The sequence below is a fragment of the Xenopus tropicalis genome, chromosome 4 (genome assembly GCF_000004195.4).
Source record: "Xenopus tropicalis strain Nigerian chromosome 4, UCB_Xtro_10.0, whole genome shotgun sequence".
Taxonomy (NCBI): domain Eukaryota; kingdom Metazoa; phylum Chordata; class Amphibia; order Anura; family Pipidae; genus Xenopus; species Xenopus tropicalis.
In genome coordinates this window covers 143,017,593-143,030,481 of record NC_030680.2, presented here as the reverse complement: position 1 = coordinate 143,030,481, position 12,889 = coordinate 143,017,593, and the positions used below count along the sequence as shown (strand labels likewise).

At 40.7% G+C, this 12,889-nt stretch overlaps 1 protein-coding gene across 2 annotated transcripts in view; it reads right to left on the bottom strand.

Annotated features, from left to right (window-relative positions):
* Positions 1–12,889, bottom strand: part of suclg2 (succinate-CoA ligase, GDP-forming, beta subunit) — a 139,213-nt gene that overhangs the window by 87,631 nt on the left and 38,693 nt on the right. The window contains 5 exon segments of one of the 2 annotated variants that reach the window (NM_001083347.1): positions 135–224; positions 2,777–2,844; positions 2,847–2,929; positions 8,418–8,508; positions 9,037–9,136. In NM_001083347.1, the coding sequence (NP_001076816.1) occupies positions 135–224; positions 2,777–2,844; positions 2,847–2,859 (171 nt within the window). In that variant the 5' untranslated portion in view covers positions 2,860–2,929; positions 8,418–8,508; positions 9,037–9,136. 2 annotated transcript variants of the gene reach the window in all.

Sequence of the window (12,889 nt, the reverse complement as noted above, 5' to 3'; positions counted from 1 at the left end):
TTCTACTCGATGGCTCTTGTACATGAAATGGCCCTTTCTCTTTTCTTCTCAATAAAATTGTAAGTTACAGAAGAAAAAAAAAAAATGAATGATGGCAACCATGAACCTTATTAGACAGTTGATTTCCACATTACCTGCTGTTGAAGGGGTCCTTTAAATCCTAAATTGTCCGCCATCCGCAACGCTTGGCTGTCTTTTATGCCTTCAAAGATGTCAATTTCCTCCTTTGAAGAGAGACATATTTAATGGAATATGAAACCATGACTATAATAAACAGGATTAATTCGATATGGAAAAACAATATTAATGAATGTATGGCAGTAGGGCAGCCTGCGCCAGATCGGAGCTAAACAGGCGCCCATAGGGTACCGAGTAATTGTATCAACATGCGCTGAAATAAGCATTTCCCCCACAAGCCAGTTCTTATCTCGGGCAGCCTGACAATACAATCTGACACTGCTGTTTCACTTTTAATTAGCGGGCAGATGGCACTAACAAACACTCAACTGCTAATTCTTGTATTTTTCATATGAATGATACCAGTGCATGTGGGATTATGTCCAGTTGATTTGCAGGGCTGCAGACCGAGGGGGGGGGGGGTCTCGGGGCATTTTTGGGAAGTTCAGGACCCCGAACTTTGGAAGAATCTATGCACAGATGGAGCCCGATATCCATAGAGACTGAAATCAATGATTAGATTAAACAATTAGCTTGTAGATACCAGAATAAGGGTTGTAGTTGATCAACTACAAGTTCCAGATTGGGACTCTACATTTAGGGGTAGAGCAAAATACATTAAAGTCTCACCCGTGTTCTATTCATTCCTATGGGATTTTTAGAAGTGTATTTAATCAATGGGTAACGGTAAGAACTCACCATTAGATAAATATGCTTCTAAAAATCCAATAGGAATAAATAGAACATGGGTGAGTTTATATGTACAGGTATAGGATCTGTTATCTTGAAAACCAGTTATCCAGAAAGTTCCGAATTATGTTAAGGCCAGCCCCCATACACTTCATTATAAGCAAATCATTTTAATTATTGAAAATGATTCCCTTTTCTCTGTAATAATAAAACAGTACCTGTACTTGATCCCAACTAAGATATAATTACCCCTTATTGGGGGCAGAACAGCCCTATTGGGTTTATTTCATGGTTAAATGATTCCCTTTTCTCTGTAATAATAAAACAGTACCTGTACTTGATCCCAACTAAGATATAATTACCCCTTATTGGGGGCAGAACAGCCCTATTGGGTTTATTTAATGGTTAAATGATTCCCTTTTCTCTGTAATAATAAAACAGTACCTGTACAAATTACAGACCCCTTATCTGGGAAACCCCAGGTCCCGAGCATTCTGGATAATAGGTCCCATGCCTGTATTAAGCTCTATACTCCCATTTTGATAAAGCTGTGCCTTAGAGTATCTAAAAAATAAGCACAAAGGCTTATAAATTACATGTGCCTTTACCAAAGCCAGTTTCTTTCCAGGGGCCCCTTTGGAGGCTAGGGGCCAGCACAAATGCCCTTTCCTTTTTTAAAGCCAGCCCTGTTTTTGTGAACAAATTGGAAATAATTCTGGGAAAATTCATAGAATTCATCATATCTGCGCTCTGCTTCACAGAAGTCTATGGCCTAATCGTGAGATGTATTGTACTTCACTCAATACCTTCAAAATGAAACGAGAAAAATGAGAGTGAATTATACGGCAAAAGGAACATTGCAAAAATAGAAAAATGCATTGCAGTCAAAGCAAGTGCGAATACAGAGTGTTCCTACACAGAAATACAATGTAAGGAACATGTCATGTTGGTGAACTTTCCACCGATGATTATTTGACAAGAGAAGTAGCCTAAAATGAGAATGAGAGGGCCTCCAACTGACAGATAAGGTTGCGGAACTTGCACATTGTCTGAATGATTCATCCTTCCCCATGAGTCTCATTGACCAACTGATGTTCTAAGAACTTTCAGGATATTACTGGTGACATCATAGGAACTCCCCTAAATTAGTTTGCCCAATTCCAGCCCTATAAAGCCACAAGAGCAGGTATATTAAAAACATTAACGGAGAACTAACGTTTTATGAAGTAGTAGGAACCAACAAATACACATTATGTTTTGGGCTTCTTTACTAGCTCAGGGCCACCATGGTGCTTTAGAAGTAAAGATATCTTCCTTTTGAAGACCCCGTAGTTTAGCTTCGCAACTGAAGTCCAAAGCACACTGAGCATGTGCGGTGCCCCTGACACTCTCAAGAGATGACTTAACAAGATCCAAGATGGGGAGCTCCAGTGCACAATTAAGAAGGCTTGGCTCATTCCTGTTATAGGGCTGTTGAACCTCTATTATGGCCCACTAAATTCTGTGTATAATTTCTAAACATATTAATTTTCACATTTAGTTGTCGTTTAAGCTACTGTCCTCGACCCCATCCCTAGGACAGACACAAAAATGCAGGCAGATTTCTCCCATACACGATAATTCAGCCTGATATCTCCTACTGTAATGGGATCACAATACAGTTTGATAGGTCCAAGGACTCATCAATGACTATACACTTCTGATGGGAAAAGACCAATTTTCCAGAATGTCAAACACCACATGTGGAAAGATTTGGGTATATTTTCTCTAAACACAATTAATCCAGGTAAAACGGCTAAATGTGCAAGTAGTCTTTAGTATAGTGCAGAGGAACTTCATTTCTGTGTAGGACAATCGGGAGCAACCTGTTCTCCAGTCTTTGGACTGAGCTCATTGGAATTGTATTTACCTTAAAAATAAGTTCCGGTGTTTTCTCTGCCACTTCTTCAATGTCCATTCCTCCTTGAGGACTCCCAACTAGAACAGGTCCATTGCAAGCTCGGTCCATCAATATAGCCAAGTAGGTTTCTCTTGAAATGTCCAGAGCCTCTGCAACCATTACCTAAATAAATATATGGAGAACACAAGCCTGTTAGCAAAGGCATACAACTATTTCAGAGAAAAAGGACAGAACTAGAGATTTTAGAGAATATTGTCATCTAGAATCTAAACTATTATTTCTACACAATTAAAAGAAATAAGGGATCTGCCACTTTGGGAAATACTGAAATGTAACTGCATATAACAAGTACTGATAGTTTCATAAATTACTGGCAGGGGTCTGAAAACTCTGTAGCCAACAAAGCAATGCAACAGGATGTAAGCAGGTCTACTGTGAGGGTTGACACATGGGTATGGATCAAACATTTGGGATGCCTTGGTGAAGATATATCGTTCAGTCCAAGAACTTCCTGAAGTCACTCAAAATGAATATTAATCATGGGTTAAGTTGGCCATACAGTGGTAAATACTCTAGTCTATGCTACCCAATGATCTGATTGAGGGCTGAGCAGACATACGAGTGGCTATACACATGTATAACCACCTCCTACTGTTCCATTCTTTTGGGCCAACATGTCCAATAATAGGATGAGGGCTGTTTCAGCAGATCATTCTGACTAGATGGACTCCCACCCAAACCTGGTCATGTGTGGCTAGCTTTAGACTGACATTTATCCACTTTGTCCCTCTCTCTTCTTTTCCCTTACCCTTTTTTATTTACAAATAACATTTACAAAATCAAAGATTTATATTATGCGATACATGAACTCTTTTATGGTAATACAATTTGTACTTTGCACTCTATTTAAATCATATACACTTACTACCCGTCTGTTATATCTGAATAAATAAGAAGTTATCTTCTTCGAGCCAACATAATCTACATTATCCTACATGTAACAATGAAAAAAAATAGGGTTAGATATCAGGGATTTTGGAGAACACTAAACCACAAAAAGCCCCATGGTTGTCTAGCTGGACTATTACATATACTGAGACTGTACAACAGCAAATGTCCCACTGGGCCCTCTTTATTCCTGGGGCCCATCACCTGCCGCTTTTGCCTACACTCTCTCTACATCTCAAAACTGGTAAGACAGCCTGGACCACCATGGGCCCTTTATAACCCAAGGCCCCAAACAGCTGCTGGACCTGCGATTGTTACATTCCCCCTACAAGAATTCCCCCCTAAAACCCAACAGGATTATTTTGCCACCAATATGGATTTATGAAACTAAATTACCATTAAGGATGAATTTTGGATTTTCCTGGATAACAGATCCCATATCCCTATAGTAGTATTTGCACATATAGAGGGCTGCTATAGCCTTCAGTAGATCACTAAGCTACAGCAGACTTTCTTCCTCTGATAACCTGGCCCCTATTTTTTAGTTTGGCCCTTGTCCCAGCCAGTAGCCTCGGATACAGACACTTCCTTACAGGTATCCAATATGCATTTCCCATGGTGAAACATACACACGTAAAAAAAAAAAATTCCTCTGAAGTCGCATTGCCAGGTGCATGCCTTAACCTCCGAGAAGCGGAGACGCATTAAACACCGAGCGCGTTCCGCCTCCTCCCGGAGTCTAATGAAGCATCATCTCAGATCTGCGGAATGGTGGCACATAGGTGCCGTTAAACATGGAGCATAACGAGCCCGCTCCCACGGCCAATAGCTTTTGTTTTCCCCCCATTTAAAGGAAAGCGTTTGCTTTAGGAGCTCAGTGCATGGACGGCTGCCAAGAGCCGGGGAAAGTGGCTAATTAATTGCCTGAGGACAGGCGCTCGCTTGATGCGCTTTTTTTTTTGCTGAAGCACGGCGAAAGGGGCACGGAAAGCTGAACTGCAGTCATCAGCTGGCATTCCGGATCCCTCGCAAGAACTTAATTACTGGATATCAAGGGTGATAAAAGAAGTATTTTTAGCAAGACGCAAGCCCCGCTACTGTGGCACAGATTGCACAGGCATCGCAGGCAACTTTATATTTTAAAGGGACAGTAAACCATCCAAAAAAGTTTTCTGGTTTCCCCTTAAAGCAAAATATTACCTTCTCAATAGTAGTTTAATAAACATGTATACAGGAGTCTTGTATTTGTGCATATTTAGGTTTGGTTGCTTGGATAGGGAAAACTTATTTAAAAGAATAAAACATCAATTTAATTCAGCATATGCGGAGTGGCAAATCTTACCAAGTACCTAAAAAGCAAGTACAGTTTTGCAATATATGTTTAACTGGTCAGTACAATGGCGCCAGAATGAAGATCAACATAAAGAAAAATCTTCAGCACACCAATAACATACATGTTCTCAGAGGGTGCTTAACTTCCACGGCCGCTCCCGAGCCTTTTCTCCATGTAGCTTTGCAAAGGGAAAGAAGCACACCAGTTGTGTCGGCAATGCCTTTAAATCATTTATTTGCAGAAATGAGCAAAGGAAGGGGTCACCCCCGAAAGCTTGTGCTGTTTTGCTCATTTCTGCAAATAAATTATTTAAAGGCATTGCCGACACAACTGGTGTGCTTCTTTCCCTTTGCAAAGCCAGAATGAAGATGCCACAGCACTTCGTAGGGAATGTCCAACACCACCTTAAAGGAAAACTAAACCCACTGAAGGATACCCTTCACTGGGCCAATCTCCCATCAGGCCCAGACTGGTAGAGGGGTTGGTGTAAAGGTGGCCATACACGTTAAGATCCGCTCGATATCCCCACCTATGGGTGGGCGATATTGGGCTAAATCGGTCGTTTGGCCCCAGGGCCAAACGATCAGATTAAAATGGTGGGTATAGGCATCCTCGGTTCGGGGACCGCATCAACGAGCCAATGCGGTCCCCAATCCGACTAATTTTTAAACCTGCCCGATCGATACATGGCCGATTTCAGGCCAGATGTCGGTCGGGCATGCATGTCTTTAGTGCCCATACACAGGCCGATAAGATGCCGAACCGGTCTAAGGAACAGATATCGGCAGCTAGAATCGTCCTGTGTATGGCAGCCTTAAGATGCCAGAGACAGTCACTATTGGGCAGGTAGGGGTGCACTATAAAATGCCAGGGCCTATTTTGAATCCCAGTCCAGAACCTTAACTCTATATAGCATGACCACCCAGCAAAAGTGCATTGTCCATTTTGGGGGCAGAAACAGGGGGCAAGTGAGCAGAAGTGAAGGCCCCCAATAACACTCTCATAGTAATACTGGTACTAAGAAACAACCTATGTTGGCTAAATAGACTTCATATAAGGACTTCTGAACCTCACAAAATCCATTATGCTCAGAACCCCACCAACACCAAAGATGGGAAACACTTAACAGCTCCATATTAAGAGCTAAGTGAGTAACTAAATGTAAAGAAACAACCCATGTAGCAAAGAATTATTAACCCCAGCCACAATAGGTAACATATCGAACAAGAATACTGATTATTCAAGCAATTTTACACAAAGGCATACCGACTATATATTACAAATTATTTCCCTGCCATTGCAGATGCTAGCACTCTATTGAGGCATTGTGCAGAGTGTATTTTCTCTCTCTTCTGAATGGCTATAAATTTGTTGTGCTGGCTGAACACAAACATTGTCAGGTAATTATACAAAATCACCTAATTTTATATATACAATGTGTATTATATAAAAAAAAAAGATAATTTGCCATTGATAGTGCAGTACAATCACCAATTTTGGAAATGTCATTTTCCATGAGGCTTTGATGGCGCCTCACAATGCACTTTCTGATCAGGAAGATAAAGGTGCGGAACACAGAATCCTGTGCTGTCTCCCCAGATTATAGGTTTGGCAGAGCCGCTGTAATGTAACACCCTTTTGTTCTTATCCGCCTTTCCTTTTAATGCCAACGCTAATAAGCACCTTCTACTAAACTGTAGGATTTAAGGGTTTTCTTTTTAGCTCTGAAATTGCAGTAAAACTTGTGCTTTCACCCCCCCCCCCCATTCTTCTGTATCTGAGCAGCCAAACCTAATCTCAATTCCGTCAGTAAGGGAACTTTCCTTCTGCAGCAGATTAGCCGCCAAAATGATACCGGCGTTCATTTCTAATATGCGGCGTCTCCGGCAAAGGGAAAGTTCATATCGACAGTTTAAGTCCGGGACTCTTAACTCTTGCCTGCGGTTATTAGAGAGATCCAGAGATTTATGGGGAAATGTATTAAAAGTCGTAAAAGGAAAAAGCAAAAGTACAAACTATTTTTCTTTGCGCACATAACTTTCCCATTGGCCCTGCTGTGCCCTTATGAAATTCCTTAGGGGTGTCCAGCAATCGGGTACCCCCTTGCCCCTAATGACAATGATGCTCTTATCCAGTCCAAAAACATATGAAGGTGCCCTCTGCACGCTTGATACCAGCTATTGCTCTGCACATATACAGGGATGGGATCCATTATCCAGGAAGTTCTGAATTACGGAAAGACCATCTTCCACAGACTCTATTATAAGCAAATAATTCAAATTTTTTTTTAAAAAAATTATTTTTCTCTGTAATAATAAAACAGAACCTGTACTTGATCCCAACTAAGATATAATTACCCCTTATTGGGGGCAGAACAGCCCTATTGGGTTTATTTCATGGTTAAATAATTCCCTTTTCTCTGTAATAATAAAACAGTACCTGTACTTGATCCCCAACTAAGATATAATTACCCCTTATTTGGGGCAGAACAGTCCTATTGGGTTTATTTCATGGTTAAATGATTCCCTTTTCACTGTAATAATAAAACAGTACCTGTACTTGATCCCAACTAAGATATAATTACCCCTTATTGGGGCAGAACAGCCCTATTGGGTTTATTTAATGGTTAAATGATTCCCTTTTCTCTGTAATAATAAAACAGTACCTGTACTTGATCCCAACTAAGATATAATTACCCCTTATTGGGGGCAGAACAGCCCTATTGGGTTTATTTAATGGTTAAATGATTCCCTTTTCTCTGTAATAATAAAACAGTACCTGTACTTGATCCCAACTAAGATATAATTACCCCTTATTTGGGGCAGAACAGTCCTATTGGGTTTATTTCATGGTTAAATGATTCCCTTTTCACTGTAATAATAAAACAGTACCTGTACTTGATCCCAACTAAGATATAATTACCCCTTATTGGGGCAGAACAGCCCTATTGGGTTTATTTAATGGTTAAATGATTCCCTTTTCTCTGTAATAATAAAACAGTACCTGTACTTGATCCCAACTAAGATATAATTACCCCTTATTGGGGGCAGAACAGCCCTATTGGGTTTATTTCATGGTTAAATGATTCCCTTTTCTCTGTAATAATAAAACAGTACCTGTACTTGATCCCAACTAAGATATAATTACCCCTTATTGGGGCAGAACAGCCCTATTGGGTTTATTTAATATTTAAATGATTTTTAGTAGACTTAAGTTATGGAGATCCAAATTACGGAAAGATCCCTTATCCAGAAAACCCCAGGTCCCGAGCATTGTGGAAAACAGGCCTCATACCGTACAAAGGTTGCCTGTGGGTTTAGGATACAGAGCAGTGAATGGGGATAATAGGGGAACCTGCTGGGGACTCACCTTGTGGACTTTCACGCCTCCGGCCACTGTCTGTTTTGTGGTGAGATTATATCCAATCATTTGCTTTGTTAGTTCTTCTACCTTGTTGGGGCTAATAAAATAAAAATTGAAAAGTAGTTTTTAAAAACAACGCAACGGCCTCCCGCTATGAACATGCAAAGTACATTTAGGGACATTTTTATTAAAGCAATACTGTCATGGGAAAACATGTTTTTTCCAAAAACCCATCAGTTAATAGAGCTTCTCCAGCAGAATAAAAGTGCATAAAGGTGGGTGGGAATGTGATAACGGCATACGGAAAGTTCTGCAGGAAAACCATCCCCAATGGGCAGGCAAGAGTTTGTAGACTGTGCAAAAAGGATATTATAATAATGCCTAATATCAGCAGAGTAAAGGGTGAAGACACACAGAGCTACTAGTAGCAGCTTCTTGTCTCAGCTACTAAAACAGACAATGCTGATCATTTACTGATAATTGTCTCTATGTGTGTTTTAGCAATTCTCAGTATTGTCTAGGGCAGGGGATTTTCTGGCGATTAGTAGCTGTGACAAGTAGCTGCTACTGAGTAGCTCCATGTGTCTTTACCGTTACCACAACAGTCAGGTGATTAGAAACTTACTCTTTAGTTAAATGGACGCCACCTTTCAGCCCGCTGTCGAACGTTCCTTTGCCTCTTCCTCCAGCTAAGATTTGCGCCTTTAGCACAATTTCCCGGGCTTCTGCAAAACAAAATAGCAGCCTAAAGTTATAATTTGTTCATCTGAAAAGGTTTCTGTTGATGATCATTAGATAGGTAGTCACTGAGCCGACAGCTACATATCTCAGCTGAATTCCTGTGATGGTAAAATGAATTCTAGTCTAGTCCACTAGTCGGTTGAAATCCCAAAACTGATGATCAAGAACATCAGACAATGCAATGAACAAATGTCTGTCAGGTTGGTTTTTGGGTCACCTTAGCCCACATGTAGACCAATAAGATGCCTTTTTTTTCCTGAAAAAAGTTATTTATCAAACTTGGTATGTTTCTATTGGGTTGAAGTCAGGGGGCGGGTCAATGATTGAATAAGAAAAGACATAACATATGGGTCAGGTATTGGGCAGTTTTTTTTTTCGTCTTTCAAAACTGAACATAGGCCAACCCTAATCCATTCTGGGCTTCCATAGGGGAGTATATATTCCGGTATCACTCTCTCTGCTTCCCTTTCTGCCATTACCAGCTGTCCTGCCTTGCGGCTAAGGACGGACAGACAGACAGACAGAAAGACAGAAGTCTGCAAAAGTCATAAGTGCTACATCATCAGCAAGCCTGACTATAATGAAGCACCTACATTTAAAGTCACGTTACCCGAAAACTCCTTGTTATGGATGTTAAAAGGCCCATAAATTGGCCCTTTTATTGAAAGGCAAAGGGTTAAAAATCACTAACCTGCCCAGAAAATGTCACCCACGCCAACCCCTGATCATCACCCACCCTGCACCTAATGTTGTCCACCATGCCCCCTGCCCCGACTAAAGAGATTAAACGAAGACAACCCTACCTGAAAACCCATTATGCAGAAAGTTCTAAATTACAGGAAAGCTATCCCCTATAGACTACAATTAATAAAATTCAAAGTTCAAATTTTAAAAATGATTCCCTTTTCTCTGTAATAATAAAACAGTACCTGTACTTGATCCCAACTAAGATATAATTACCCCTTATTGGGGGCAGAACAGCCCTATTGGGTTTATTTAATGGTTAAATGATTCCCTTTTCTCTGTAATAATAAAACAGTACCTGTACTTGATCCCAACTAAGATATAATTACCCCTTATTGGGGCAGAACAGCCCTATTGGGTTTATTTAATGGTTAAATGATTCCCCTTTTCTCTGTAATAATATAAATAGCAATATAATAACTTGTGTGCAAAAGAAAATGAAATAACAAAAGAAGTGCAATTGTGCAAGGCTGCGGCATAGCTTATTCCTCATTTTAAAGGGAAATACAACGAATCTCAAACACAATCTTAACAACATGAACCTCATTTCTTGCCATCAGATGGGGAAATGCAATGTTTAAAACAACACGGCTGGAATAAATCTGCCATGGAGCGCATACAAATCATTATTACACGTGCCACTTTGATTAATAAACCAAGTCAACAAACAGAAAACAAAGTGGATTCCCAGTGCCCGCGGGGCACAAACACCAAGTCATTTCATTTACAAGTCAGAGACCCGAGTCCAAGAAAATCTACATTTCTAGGAAAGCTCCTACATCATGTCGTGGGTCCGTCACCGATTCTTATACGTTTAAATATCTGATTTCCATGAAAATAACGGACATTCTCCTACATGGATTCCATTATGTGCAGCTGAAATTCCCTAACTGAATTACCGCAGAAGCTTCTTTAGCAGAAAATATGATTTTTTTAGTTGCAACAATGTGGCTTGTGTTCTCCTGGGAATCCGCTACCAAAAACTGCAAAGGGCATAATGGCCTGGATATGGAAATGTCCCAGCTTGGGTAGAAATCGAGTTAGTAGACAAATGTTAGCGCTCCAGCTGCTTTGAATTACAGCACAAAATCGTGTTCCAATCCGCTCGCTCATCCCATTTACTGAAGGGGAATCCTTCGCACAAAAGGAAATGAGTTCATTAAGGCATTACAATGATAAAGGCGCGGGAAAGGGATAATTGGCAAACATTTTCTGCTCAGCGAAAGACTAAATGGTGAATGGAATCGCAGATGACTTTACAATGAATGATAGGAACGTTTTTATTGTAAGTGGTTGGATTCGGATAATGCCATAATGTTACCTGTGCCGCCGTTTGTTATACAGATATCGTAAAAGCAAAAAGTCAAAACACAAGTTTCTCAGAGGGATGTGGTTGGAAGGGCTTCGGAGTAAACTTAGCTGCTTCTCTTTGCCTTTTGAGCTTTGGCAACAATGGCCAAATAGGAGTGGAATACGATCTCCTGACTTGACGGCCCATAGCTACAAGGTGGCCACCAATTAATATAAGACTTTTTTTGGGGGGGTCTATTCTATACAGTTTGGGAAGGGAGTAGGGGAATGAGATACAAATAGGTAATGTGTGTTAAGGGGAACTTCGGCTTCCGAGCCAAAGCCTCACACAACACAGAAACCCCTAATATCAGTGGTTCTCCAAGGTTTGTGAACCCTGTAACATTTTCTATATTTTTATATGAATGTGACCTAGAACATCATCTGATTTTCAAACAAGTCCTAAAAGTAGAAGAAGAAAACCTTGTGAAACAAATGACCAAATATAATCATTTTTGTTTCATGTAACATATCTGCTTGTGGCAAAAGTAAGTGACTCTTCAAAAAGTAGGAATAAACACCATTTTTATATGCTGAAATCCAGCTGCAAAACTGTTCTTCTCTTTCTGCATCATTTGAAATCCCGGCAGGGGAGGAGGGACTAAAACATTGTCAAATTGTAACAACTTCTCCCCAGCTTACAGACAGCATGCAGGAACTACATAACCCACAATGCATTGCACTGGGATGTTCCAGCAGGGGATTGTGGATTGGGAGGAGGCAGGCTGAAGGCAGGCGACTACTGTTACATTTTATTTGAGTCACAAAGTAGTCAGCCAGATCAGCAGGGGAACAGGAGGCGGGGCTTAGGGAAGGTTTTCTCTAGGGATGCACCCAATACATGATTCAGCCTTTTTCTGCAGGATTCAGAGTCTGCCGAATTTACGCTCCTGGTCGAACCGAATACGAATTCTTAAAATCACATGACTTTTTGTCCCAAAATGGAAGTTGGTTGGATAGGACAGGGGTGTCCAATGCCTCGATCGCGGTCCACTAGTCAATCCCCTGTGAATTTCTAGTGGGCCGCGACGAAGCCGCGTAAGTGCGGTGTGAATGCGTCCGTACGCTCTGTCTTGGGGGAGGAGTCAACAGTAGAGCGCCGACGGACAAAGTCTGGCCACCCCTGGGCTGGGAGGTCCCTACCCCCCCACAGGCCTAAAGGATAAAGCATTATACATTGGGCATTTTGGTATTTACGTTTACACACAAGACCCAGTCTGCACCCTTTGAAGAAAAGTTTCTTTCCCATTAATACTTTTCCCCCAAAATACGACTTAAACAACATTCAGAATAACAGCGAGTTTCTTAACTAACAGCAACGTCTTTATTTTCAGCCGAAGACGTTATTCCATGCAAGGTACATAAATTCTATTAAACTTAACCTTTAATGTTCTTCCATAAAAGTTCAGCTTGGGACATTGATACGATTTAAAAAAAAAAAAAAAAAAAGTGAATTATACTTTGTCTTAAATATGGAAAAGGATAGACAAAAAAAAAAAACGCACAGCTAACTATCTCTTTTTCCTTTCAAGGTGCTTTCATTGTACGGCTAAGAGAAATGTTCCGGACGGGAACCCATTACCGTTCCGCTAAAATACAATGCTGTCGCTCTAACAAAGCGCTCTTGTGCTCAAATATGTTTT